Genomic DNA, 12968 nt, shown 5'->3' on the forward strand with positions numbered 1-12968 from the left:
TTTCCTGTGCTAGCTCAAGCACACATCCTCCTCATGCTTAACTGACAGAGCTCTCCGTGGTGACTTTCACCGCTAGAGTTTCCATTGGTCCGCCAGGCTACAGATTCACACACACACACGCACGCACGCACGCACGCACGCACGCCACACACACTCACCAGGTCACACTCATACACATGCACACAAAACCACTTGTGCACACACGCACGCACACACCCACACACACACACACACACACACACACACACACACACAGTCACAGATCACTGAGTTGCTTTGGTGTGTGTGTGTGTGTGTTTTCCTCCTCTTGCAGAAGTCAGATGGCCACACCTGCCCGTACTGTCGTTGTGACATCAGAGGAACGGAGCCGGTCTTCGTCGAGCCCTACCTGGCCAGTGGAGGGGTAGAGGAGGAGGAAGAGGATGATGACATGGAGGACGTAGAGGTTGTGATGAGGCAACTAGCCTCCATGAAGAGGGTGGTAGGTGTGAGTGTATGTCTTTGTGTGTGTGTGTGTGCGTGCGTATGTGTGTGTGTTTGTTTGTGTGTGTGTGTGTGTGTGCGTGCATGCATGCGTGCGAGCGAGCGTGTGTACAAGTACCTACGTGAGCCCTTATGAAAGGTTCTGTCCTGACCTGATGTGTAGCCTACAGTACATTTTCACTTATACACTTTTCTTGTCATACAATGAACACACCCCCATCCCCTGCTCTGAAACCACATACCTCCCTACCTCTTTCTCCTTCTCTTTCTCTCTCTCCTTCTTGCTCCTCTAGATGCCCAGTGAAGACTGCCAAATCCCAGGGTCCTGCCTCACTAATCCACCTATGCCCCCCCAAATCAGCCCGTCCTACCCCTGCCCCTCCCTCCACCTCCCTGTCCGGCCCTCCCGACACTCCCACTCACGCCCCGTAAGTCCCCACACGCACTCTCACGTCTGTCTGTATGGTAGCGCCCCCTGTTGGCACGTTTAGACACGTCAGATGAATGTGAGCTGGCATTCTATCTCATGTCATGTGGCGCTGAGGAACAAACCTGCAGACCGCGTCATCCAGGACGGTCCGACATACCGGACACCCGACGGAACGCGTGACCTGACGGTTCTGGATGACGAAACGGTGACACGGCTCCTGGAGGTGTGCCCGGATATATAGCCCGGGTGACCCCTCACCCAGGCTCGGGGTGGTAAAAGGATAGCCCCTCGGCTCCGAGCCTGGGGGGAGAGGACAATAACAACTAACCCAAACGACAAAGAAGAAGACCTCATGTCTCTGGTGCAGGCGCTAGCATTGAGTTTGAGAAATGCTGTTTGGTACGCCTCAATAAATATCCCTCCCTTCCTCCCGCAGACTCACGGTCACAGCCCCTCAGACAGAGAGCTCACCCAGCCCACCGGCATCCCCAACAGGTGAGAGGGGCTGGGAGTTACCTAGTGACCTACAAAAGCTATTACATACCATGGCCTCACTTTGTTTATTTACTTTAGTCATATTAACCAGGTAACGTGACTGAGATCATAACTATTCTCAATTAAAACAACGAGCTGGGGTAAGAGGATGTGACCGTAAATGTGCTGAGCTTGAGGGACAGCTACTCCACGTCTCCCCTTCAGATGCCAGTGGGATCCAGCCAGCAGTGAGGAGGAGACCTCCGGGGGGGTCCGACCACAGCCTCGATCCCAGAGGTCAGGGACGCCCGGGTCTATGAGTGAGGACTCGTTCTCAGGGCCTGCTCAGCTCCCCTCCTCTTCTCAGGCCCATGGTGAAGGTGAGTAGGGGGGATTAGGGACCCGTTCACATTCTCTAAAATGCTTCCTGTCTCCGTTCCTTGGAATCGTGTAATGGAACTGGACCAGGATGTCTCTGCCTGATCTGACAAGAGTAGATTGGTCACAGCTGTGCAGATAAGCTACATGTGTTCACCTATCCAGTCAGGTTAGATCAGTGATGGCCTCATGGAGGGGAGAGAGACGTTTTAGACGGTTCAAGTGAGGCCTTTAATCCAAGACGTCTCCTTGGCTTCGTATGCCCCTCTCCCCTTCCCAAGGCCTTTTTCATACCTGAATTTGTTCTGATTCAGAGAATATGTTACAATGTTGCACTTTGACCTTAGCTCGATTCACACAGCAATATGGACAGAGCAAACGATCTCCGGGTCTGCTCTGGTTCTGAATACGCCTTCAACACCACGCGCTTGTAAACAGTTTTGTGATTGGTCCAAATTTTGCAGGAAGCTTGGATTTCTCGAAATCCTTTTTTCGCTGACACCAGTGATCGACCCATAATCGAAAATAGAGCATCAGCGGCGTGCGTGTATAATAATGTTGATTGGTCTTGTCTGGGTCACATGTTTGGAACAGTATATGTACAACATATCCAGTTTGAGTAGGCACCATGACTGCAGCTAGAGAACAATGTGCTATTGTATTGCATATGATCAGGAGAAGACGCACTGCTCAACAGAACATTGAAAGCCCATTTCCTTCATGCGCTCGCTAAAACAGTTTGTAGATTGTAGACAGTGCAGGGTACAACAATGAGTTGTATCTGTTTGTGGGTAACGTGCATTCTCACTGCAAATGAATCGTCCCGCGGGGCGATTGCAAGGGGGCTGAGACCACCCTCTCTAGGTGGTCTCAGCCCGGTTGATTTGTTCCGGAACCGTGAGCGATTGCTATGTTAACATATGACCCCGGTATGCTCCCGGTAGTGGAACAACAAGCTAGGTCTGAATGCACCCTGACACCGTGTCCTAACTGCACGCGACGCGAGCAACAGAACGCGACATCGCAGCTTGCTGTCCTAACTGAAACCGTTAAATGTCCTGTTCTGTTACGTCATTTGTCTATATTCCCAACTGAAGACAGTTAAAGAACGAACGCCTGTCAACGCGAGCGACAGGAGGAAAATAGGAACAGGGCGAGCGTCAAAAGGGCAGTTAAAACGTCGCGCCGCTTCGCGCTGCGTCGCTCGCGTCCAGTTAGGACAGGGGTGTCAAACTCAAATACACAGTGGGCCAAAATTTTAAACTTGAACAAAGTCGCGGGCCAACATTGAACAAATGAAAATTTTAATATGGACCCAAACAAGTTTTGCTTTAACATTGAATATGCACTTATCACTTTCGCTTTTGGTGCGCATCAATGGTGTGCACTAACATATGTGAATACGCCCTCAGACACAAGTGTTGGTGCTCCATCTGCTCAGTAGAGAAGCTTGTAAAACCCTGACTGTCCTACAGCCAGGCAGACAGACAGACAGACAGACAGGCAGACAGACAGACAGGCAGGCAGACAGGCCGGCAAGAAGGCAGACAGGATTGAATGAACAGGAACAGAGCAAACACAGCGGCCGGCTAGGTCAACACAGGTGTCTCTATCACAGTGAGACGTTACATAACGTCAAGCTTCTGTTTTCTGCCTTTCTTTTCGCCATTTTTAAGAAGGGGTAACACGGTTACAGTTGTAGTATGAGATTGCTATGACTACTGTCACAGAAGAGAGGGCGTTTCTGGGTCCTGTCTTGATTGACGCGCCAAACCAACAGCAGAGCATTATGGGATTTGTAGTATTAGCGGTGAATGCGCTGTATAATACTGGCGGGCCAGCTCTAGTAGTCATTTGGTATTGCCTCGCGGGCCAAATATAATTACACTGCGGGCCAAATTTGGCCCGCGGGCCAGAGTTTGACACCCCTGAGTTAGGACATAACAATAGAAAACAAAGCAATGGAACGCATTTTGTCGCTGACGCCCGCTCGCGTCGCGTGTAGTTAGGACACGGTTTAATAAGACTATAAAGATGCTTCCTGATTGTGAGTTCCCTCGTCACCAGGGTGTCATCCTCTCTGTCACTCTGAAGGTGGAGACGTCTGGAGTGGGAGCTCCAAGCCAGCGAGGCAGAAGAGGAGACAGAAAGAGAGGGAAGGAAGGAGGAGAGAGCACAAAAAAGAAAGGCACGCACAGAGAGAGATGGAGATAAACTTTTAATCCTGACAGCGAACCAGAGGACCAACAACTGCTAACACAGGGGAGCACCCCAAATGGACTCACCCTAAACAACAACAACAACAGATTGATGATACAATAGTGATGGCTGATGATACTAGTGGATACATTTGATAAATACATCACTTAAATATCCTGGATACATCATGCAACCTCATACAGTCCGCTGGAGGTGTCATGTACTGTTATTCTTGTGTACTACTCATCACTGACTTGATGGGGAGGGTGTTCCATCATGCACTGATGCCCCCTACTGCACAATAACCACATTGCTGACAGAGCCCTCTTTGTCCAGTTCTATTTCCATTGTACTTTAAATCAACCCATTTATAATATTTGCATATTAAAGGAAAAGGGCATACTTTGTAATGTTAAATGTATAAATGTGGAATATTCAGTAAGATGTCTTTTTGTGAATAGAGAAGATATTGACAACATGTTACCTCATTGTTGAATCCATACTCAAACAAACTCACAAAGTGGACTTTTCATACCTGATTACAATGTTAGGGGATAATGTTAGGGTCCTTTATGATTCCATCCAAACGTGGCTTGTAGCTTTTTTCATACATTTTCTATTGAAATCATGTCATCATGAATAGTAATAAAGTATGGCACCTGGGAAATATTGGAATGCTTATTTGTGACCATGTATCTGAACCTGCATTTACATTTGTAGCATGTTCTAGGGTTAGAATATGACTATAGCTGTGTTCGGAATCGCTCCCTCGTTCCCTCACTCCCCATTCCCTATATAGGGTTCACCATGTAGTGAACTACATAGGGAACGGAGAAAATGTAGGGTACATGCACTGTTCCCTGATAATCAAGGTGAATTGTGGGTAATAAATAGTGGACTATATAGGGAACGAAATTCTGTGGAGAATTCGGACACTACAAACAAAATGGCTGACAAAATGGCCCTATATAGTGCACTAGGGGACATAGGTCCCCACCCTACCCCAACCCCTGCCTCTATCGGGGCCCAGGCACGCACACACACACACACACACACATTAGTGTTTGCCACACCTCTCCCATGATGCTCTTAGCCTTTCTTGCTCTGAAAATGTAGTTTGACGTAATGTATTGCTCTATATATGGCTCCGTGTGCTACTAACCCTGTTCTGCCTCCCCTCTCCCTAGTGCCTCTCTCTCTCCCTCCTATCTTCTAACCAGGTCCAGTGGATGCCCCACTGTCACCAGTAGACCACCCTGAGTCCGATAGATACCCCTGTGTCTGCTGCAGATGTCGTAGCAAATTAGTTAACACACACACACGCACACACAGACATACAACAGTCCACTTCCGGCCTTAGGCCTGGGTCCAGCACCCCCTTCCCCTCACCCTACCCCGGGTCCGTATCCTCTTCCTACCCCCACCCTACCCCTGACCCCTGCCTCTACCTGGACCCAGGCACACTCACACACACACTGACATACACCAGTCCTGGGCTCAGATCCCCTTCCCCTCACCCTAACCCGGGTCCGTATCCTTTTCCTACCCCCCACCCTACCCAAACCCCTGCCTCTATCTGGGCCCAGGCACATTTATGCACACACAGACATACACCAATGCTTGCCATGTCTCTCCTATGATGTTATTAGCCTCTCTTACTCTGAAAATGTAATTTAATGTTATTTATTGCTCTATAAATGTTCTTAGCCGGTAGACAAACATACTCCAGGAGCTTGCTCGATCGCCTCGTTGAGAGGGGTCAGGGAAGAATTTTTACAGCTCACTTATCTGGCCCCTGGGTGATTACTGTTTTTTTTGCTTCCCTCTGGAATATGTAGGGGTGGGATGTCTGCCCACCTCCCTTGTTCTCTGTAAAGCGCATTGTGTTGCCTCTGGGTATGAAATGCGCTATATAAATAAAGCTTTGATTGATTGATTGATTGATTGACTATATAGTGAATAGGGAGCGATTCCAAACACAGCTTATGACTAGGTATAATTTATGATTCTACAACAGAGTGTTCATAATTCGACCGCATAACAATTAGTATTAATTCGACCGCATAACAATTAGTAGTATGCGACCGCATAACAATTAGTATTAATGCGCCGTCAATCTCATTGCCGAGGCCATTGATAAAATCAAGCGGTAGGCTTTGCGTAGCAACCACTCGCAGCAATCTCGCCTTTTTCGTATCCCATTACAAAATCGCACTCATCAGTCCGACTCCAATACTTCCCCTACCAGCAAAAACGAGTGCTCTGGAGAACTGTTTTAATAACTGCACCATAGCTGGAAATAGTCAAATAAACGTGAACCCTCTGAAGTATGCCTTATGGCTTATGTGAACAAGGCCAACCCAAATAGGCGAGATAGCCTATGTTGCCTGGCAACCATTTAATTCAGAACTATAGCCTATCACGGAAGATTTTGTAAATACTAAAATGATAAGAATGATCGGCAAATAAGTGTTTTTGTGAATATATATATGTAGTAACCGTTGAAGAAAAGCAATTGACAACTCGAGGCAGTGGGTTACACAGGATTTTACCACAGCTACGGGCAGGGGCGTAGGTTTGATTTGAGTTTTGGTAGAGACCATGGATGTAGGGACACACTGGGTTGTTGTTGTTTCACGTAGTCTGGATTGAATATGGGTGGTGGCCGAATCAGATTAACTTCCGTCGCCACTGATTGGGCAATGTGACAACGAATGACAAGGTTTATCAACAAAACCTACATCTGTTGAGTCAGACTATAATCTCACCTGTAACCCTGATGCATCTCCTGCCTCTCCTGATCCTGCATTTCTGCTGCTTTGACCCCAAAAAAATTATAATGTCAATTTTTGTCTTCCTTTTTTCTGGTGGCATTTTGCCCTCCACTCACCATCTATCATAAAAGGTAAATGATTGACAATATCAAATTACTTGCAGACATGAAACACTCTTTTCTGTGTAGCCTACAGCCTGTGTAGCATATGAAATATGAACATAATTACGCTGGACTTGGACTATTGAAATGAATTGCATAAACAAACCAGACATCTACGTCTCGTTTGTTTAGCCTATGCAATTCAGTGGGTGAGTGAACCTATAGTCATTGCTCAAACCTAGGAGTTTGCAACGGTTATACCAAAACTGATTTATTACTAGCTAAAGACAACTGTTATGACAACATTACAGCACCTTATCTCTGCCTCAGCAGACGTTACGAGACCTAACGTTATAGCTAATAGCTACAGTAGCTAGCTCTGACTAGCTGCACCACCAGCTAGCACTAACATTACAGTTTAGATAGGCATTTAGTAGGATGCAAACTAAACTATTATCATTGATACAACTCTACAGAAAAATAATTGGCGGTCAACATATTTTATTCCCTATTGTTCAATAACTTCAATCTTACTTGCTGCCTAATCAAAATTCCTGCTGTTGCCGACAGTCGATGCTCGATGTGCTGTGAGCTGCTGATCTCGCGAGACAGGCACGCGCTGGGTCACAGACGCGAGGGAGGGAGGGGGGGAAGTAGGCGACTGTACGTTGTTGATTGGATAGCTTGCTGAACGCAGCTGTCAGGCCAACCGTTTTGCTTTCGCAAGTTGTGAATGGTAATTAAGAACTACAGTTTTCACTCTGTATTATTTTTGGTAGGGACAATTCGTGTTTCCGTGGCTTTGGTATGGACATGGCCATAGCGTCCATACCTAAAACTAGGCTACACCTATGGCTACGGGGGTTTTAACAACAACGCCCCGTAGCTGTGGTAAAATCCCATGTAACCCACTGCCTCTCGTGGTCAATTGCTTAATTATACCACGGTTATCACAAATCTGAAGTAATATGGATTTAATACATTAAACCATCTTGTATATGGGGCACCACCCTGTCTGTACAGGGAAACAGATAACCTTTATCAATAGTCTAATTTATCAATCTCAGTCTGCAGGAGGAGGTCTTGACTTAATCAAGTGACCTACTGTAAAGATCATGTGATCACGCTAGGACGTGATCAAAAGCTAATAATAGTTATTTAAGTTATAGCCTACTAATTAATTATCAAAATAATATTATAACACAATTCAATAATAGATGGAAAAGCGCATGTGGCAATATGAAAACACAGCAGAAATGAAAAGAATGATGTCATAGATTATCACAGCCTATCATAAATCCTCTAAGCTTAAACAACACTTGGCATCACACCACATCATTGGGTAGGGGAGAACAGGATGTCACGGCCTGCAAGATCATTATCAGGCGTCAACACATTGCAATCAGTGAGATGGTCTCACAATATGTTCCGGTAGTATATTTGTCGTGTCCATACTCTCTTACAGTCCCCCACTTTGGCCTGAGGTGCCTTCTGGTACCATCGGGCCAACCTGAAACGGACATGACCCATGCACATGCGCAGGAGGGGGGGGGGGGGGTCGGCCATCATCCTTGGTGGAAGTCTGGCAGGGTTCCGGCCTCTGGTTTTCCACGGCCAGTTCGGTGAAGTCCTCGAACTTCGTAATTGTCAGGTGGTGTTCTGGTATTTCTTGAGACTATATTGGAGCTGCTTAGTTTTCCTATGAAACCAATAGGCCATGCCCATTGAAACCAGGTAGCTCCGGATAATTAGGGTGATGGTGAAGTTATCTAAGGCAGCCCATTCATGAGTGAGTGGGGTTGAGGGACCTTGGTTCTCAGTAGCTATGGCATGCAGAACTTTATCTATGGAGGTCAGGTTGACAGTTTGTGTGCTGGTGACTCGATGTCGCCTTGGGATGGACGTTCTATGTCAAGAATTACTGCTTATTGACTTGGGGGCCACAGGTCCCATCCATATTATCGCTGATGCACGGCTTGCTGGGACCCATACAGTGGATGTCTTTACAGTACCCATGTTGATGTTGGGGACTAGATCTAACTCGGGATTATGGTCATGGTGTGTCACGACAGTTGTGGAGGAGATACTCTCCTCTAAGCTAAGAGATACTAAGTGGGGGGGTGTCCTCCCTATGGCTGAACTATCTCTGGGATAGCTGACTTCATGTGGTGTATTCATCATTAGCATGGCAATGGTCTGAGCATGAGCATAATAAGTTTGAACAACAGCAGTTAGGCTCATGGCCTTGGCCATAGAGGTTCCCAGGTTAACCCAGGGAACTGAGGCAGAGTCAGCGGTGAAGGTGGTTTCTAGAAACCATTTCGAACGCCTAGGTGCTCCACTTAATTTGGCCTGTGATATATTGAATTTCTCATGCTGTTGTAGCATGTAGGTGACACTATCTAGGGAACAGTGTGATGCTGTATAGTTAATGTCTAACGGGGTAGCATCAAAATGTGTCCTACAGACTGCCGAGGGTTTGAGTCTGACGCGCACTCTCTGAGTGTGTGTCCGGCAGTTCATGATCAGCCGTCTTGGTGGTTTGCACAATGCAATTCCTGAGGAGGGACCAGGCATTACGGTTTTCGGGTCAAATGCTACAGCGGTCATGCAGGTCATGCAAAAGGTCAGGATTAGGAGCAGCATCTTCATTGCTTTGAGAAGAGTGAAAACCATGGTTAGTTTCGGAAAGGTTAACCTAGCTGCACCCTCACAAGGGCTGGTAGACCCGGTTGGTTGGGCACCAGGGTAGTACCGCCCTTTGTCCCCCACTTGGTACTTGGCTAATGAGGTTTTCGGATCACAGTGTGATTTCCGACCTCTACTCTTTCCCAAGTGTCTCTGGACAACTGTGCTTGCAACTCTGGGACCGACGGTGTCTGTCATGGCGATGTTGGCATCGCCCGGCCCGCAGCAGTCTGCAGTAGGTGCATCGTGAGCATATGTTAGCCCCTTTTGGCTGTGAGGAGCCACAAACGGAGGTGAAGTGTGATCCTTAGAGACAGCAAGGTAGCTAACAAAGCATGGAGTATGCAGGACTGCTAGTTTGGGCTGTATGGCTGCGGGATGCCATTTAGCAAGGGCGGGGTGTGTGGTCATTGGACCGCAAGGGAGTCCACACACAGTTGGGTGGGAAACATAGGGAGCACTTCAACCTCTCGGGGTCTAGTGTCAGGTGAGTTCTGACTACACCCCCACTTAGGTCAGGGGTCAGAGAAGGTGCCATTTGTCCAATCGCTGAAATGATGAGCTCAGTCGTGGGAGTCTGTGCTGATCGATAGCTTTGAATAGGTGGTTTCTGGGGTTGCGGTGTCAGCCTCATTGGGGTTTTGCACCAAAGCCAAGCCAAGCTCTATGCAAGGACTGTCCTCCAGGGAAGGGTCAAGCATGTTCAAGCAAGAATCGGTTTGGCGGAGGATGTCTGTTGGGACCTGCATCGTCTCCGATGGTTTGGCTCCTTCCTCGTTCAATGTGTTTTCCATTTGCGTCTCCAGATCCGTTATCGTGTCTTGAGGTGTTGGGATCTCAATGTCAAGGGTGGGTGTAGCACTGTGCTCTTGCTTGTGCCAGGGATGCGATAGGCAGAGGTCGGCGGACCTGGGTGCAGAAAGTGAGACGTTTGAAGTCTATCAAAGGCTCAAATCGGTTGAACAAGTCTTAGCCCATGAGCACTTGAGACTAGGGGTGATTCTAGTTTGCCCTGGGTGAAGGCCATCGCGGCTTCTAAGCCTGTTTCGTCTCCAGGGTCTTTGAACTCTCGCCTCAGAGCCTTGCATAGAGCATCGTAGTCAGCCTGAACAGAGTGTGGCTGTCTTAGGATGAAGCTACCGGTTTTCGCGACTTGAGGTTGCTCTAATGAGGTAGATCCTGTCATCTACAGTGGCGTGCGGGAATTTTCTCAGACAATATTTGATATCGAGTAGGTAAGTGGAGATCTCCAGGTCTCTGTTTACTCCAGGCTCAAATCTCGCAATGTTAGGCACCATCTTCTGAGATGATCGGGAAGGCCGCATGGTCTGGGCCTGCATGGGGCCTCTGAGCGCAACGCCAGCCATGGCTGGCAGACCGAAAGAATGTGGGGCCACATAGGACCTTTGAAAAGATTGTGGCATGTTGTCGAACCTGACTGGAGGCTCGAATGCAGGTGGAAACCAGTATGGCCTATGAAAGGAACGTGGGGGGCCGCTGGGCATGTCTCTGAAAGAGGGCCCTAAGGATGTTGATGGTTGGGAATTCCCACTCAAACCTTGTTCTCGGGGGTGGTATTCTGAGCTACTTCTCGGAGGAGGCTCCCGTAACCTACCCCAGGTTTGGGACTCAAGTTGGGTTGCTTGCCTAGTGTCGTACTGGGGTGAGCTGCATACTTGACTTTTGGTCTTCCACACCCCCCCTTCTAGGGTTTGTTTTTGCTGTATGGACTGATCATACTCGACCTGGAAGTTGTCTAACTGCTCGTGGCAAATTTCAAGTCACAGAAATGATTTAAATGCCTCAGCTGTAGCTGTATGACTGCAGAGAAAGCCCAAAGATTACAAATGATTGTGGAATGTGTCCAAATGAAGGGATAGCTGTTGTCTACTTGTGTACTTTTATTCCTAGAAGTGTTTTAAAAACAGTCCCAAAGTCCTAAAAGTTTGAATTAGTCGCCGTTGGTCTGTGATTCAAGTCAATAATGTTCAAAAGGGATGTAGTGTCGGCTTTGGTCACAAGCGGGCTCTTCCTATGTGGGTGAGGCCCTGGGCGCGGGTGGCTTAGCGTTTGCTGAAAGCTATGTTTACTAGTAGTTGCTCTATGCCAGCAAGTTAGCAGGAGGCTAGCTATTCATTAGCAAGCGGTTAGCGGTGGCTATTGCTTGGTTATAGGCTAGCAGGGATAGCTAAGCTAATTACTAGCTCAGGGGCTAGTGCCTTAGCCGAGGGGCTAGCGTGGTTGGCTAGCAAGCAGCTAGTGGTGGCTAGGGTCTAGCTAGAGGCTAGCAGTAGTTCCTAAACTAACTGCTAGCTAGGGGCTAGTGCATTAGCTGAGGGGCTAGCAGGGTTGGCTAGCAAGCGGTTAGCAGTGGCTATGGTTTGGCTGGAGGCTAGCAGTAGTCGCTAAGCTAACTGCTAGCTCGGGCCTAATGCGTCAGCCGAAGGGGCTAACGGGGGAGGTGTTAGCTAGCAAGATACAAGAGTGCTGGGATTGGGTTATTAGCTAGCTTAGGCCAGCAAAGGTTATCTCTGTTAGTGAAACAATCTCAGCTTTGAATTCACCAATAAACGAGAATATACAGAAGCTAAGTACATGCACGTTCAGTTAAGACACTCTGGTAATGGTCACTGTAAGCTTGGGAGACTTCCAAGGAAACTGCGTTTCCGAGAACAACTGCTGATTAGCTAGTTACTTGTGACTATGCTAATATAGTTATTCTGTCTCACAACTGTGACATCAGTCATAGGAGCCGTAATTCCTACTAGTCTTTCGTGGGCGGAGGGGATCACGAGTGAAAGGGACCCGATAGGGGGAGCTAATGGCTCTGCCTACGATACAGGATGAGGTAGCAAATTTCATCGAACTGCCCCTCTGGCTGTATGGTCCAAAATCTCCACAGCTTCGTGTGAGCTGGGTTACAAGCGCTGGGTAGCTAAGCTGGCCTTGTAACGCGGAGAGTCGAGGGTTGATCACAGATCACCTCAATTAAGGCCTTAATTGACTGTCGAGCAGTTCAATGCTCGCTCACGTGAACTAATTACTTAATCACCACATGCTCGCTCACGTGAACTAATGACTTAATCACCACAGCATTCGAGATGAGACGGAGCTCTCTTCCGCTCTCTGACTACTGTAATATGCAACAACCTTCCACAACGGTTCACAACTGATGTGGATACAATCTTATCGCGATTATGCTCTTGTCTCAGATCTCTGCCATACAAATGATCACCAAATACTACGTACTGACAATTACATCTCAAACAACTTCCTATCACTGAGTGGGGAAGGGATACGACCAATCTGGGACAAATGCTGTCGAATTTTCACCATGCACACAAAACGTCTTAATATTTTTAATCACAATCTGGGCTGTTAACATTAATCTTAGATTTAGTTTGAGCAGCCTCACACGGGGCACCAAATGTTCTAGGGTTA

The 12968-nt window shown here is 47.7% G+C and overlaps 1 protein-coding gene across 1 annotated transcript in view; it reads left to right on the forward strand.

Annotated features, from left to right (window-relative positions):
• Nucleotides 1-1775, forward strand: part of cblc (Cbl proto-oncogene C, E3 ubiquitin protein ligase) — a gene marked incomplete at both ends in the record, with an annotated part of 13682 nt that extends 11907 nt beyond the window's left edge. Inside the window, 3 exons of the mRNA XM_084444690.1 lie at nt 314-481; nt 1350-1408; nt 1613-1775. Of these exons, the coding sequence (XP_084300816.1) occupies nt 314-481; nt 1350-1408; nt 1613-1775 (390 nt within the window). The remainder of the gene's footprint in view (nt 1-313; nt 482-1349; nt 1409-1612) is intronic.
• Nucleotides 1776-12968: the final 11193 nt, after the last annotated feature.

Source organism: Borostomias antarcticus (assembly GCF_949987555.1).
Source record: "Borostomias antarcticus genome assembly, chromosome: 10".
NCBI classification, from domain to species: Eukaryota; Metazoa; Chordata; class Actinopteri; order Stomiiformes; family Stomiidae; genus Borostomias; species Borostomias antarcticus.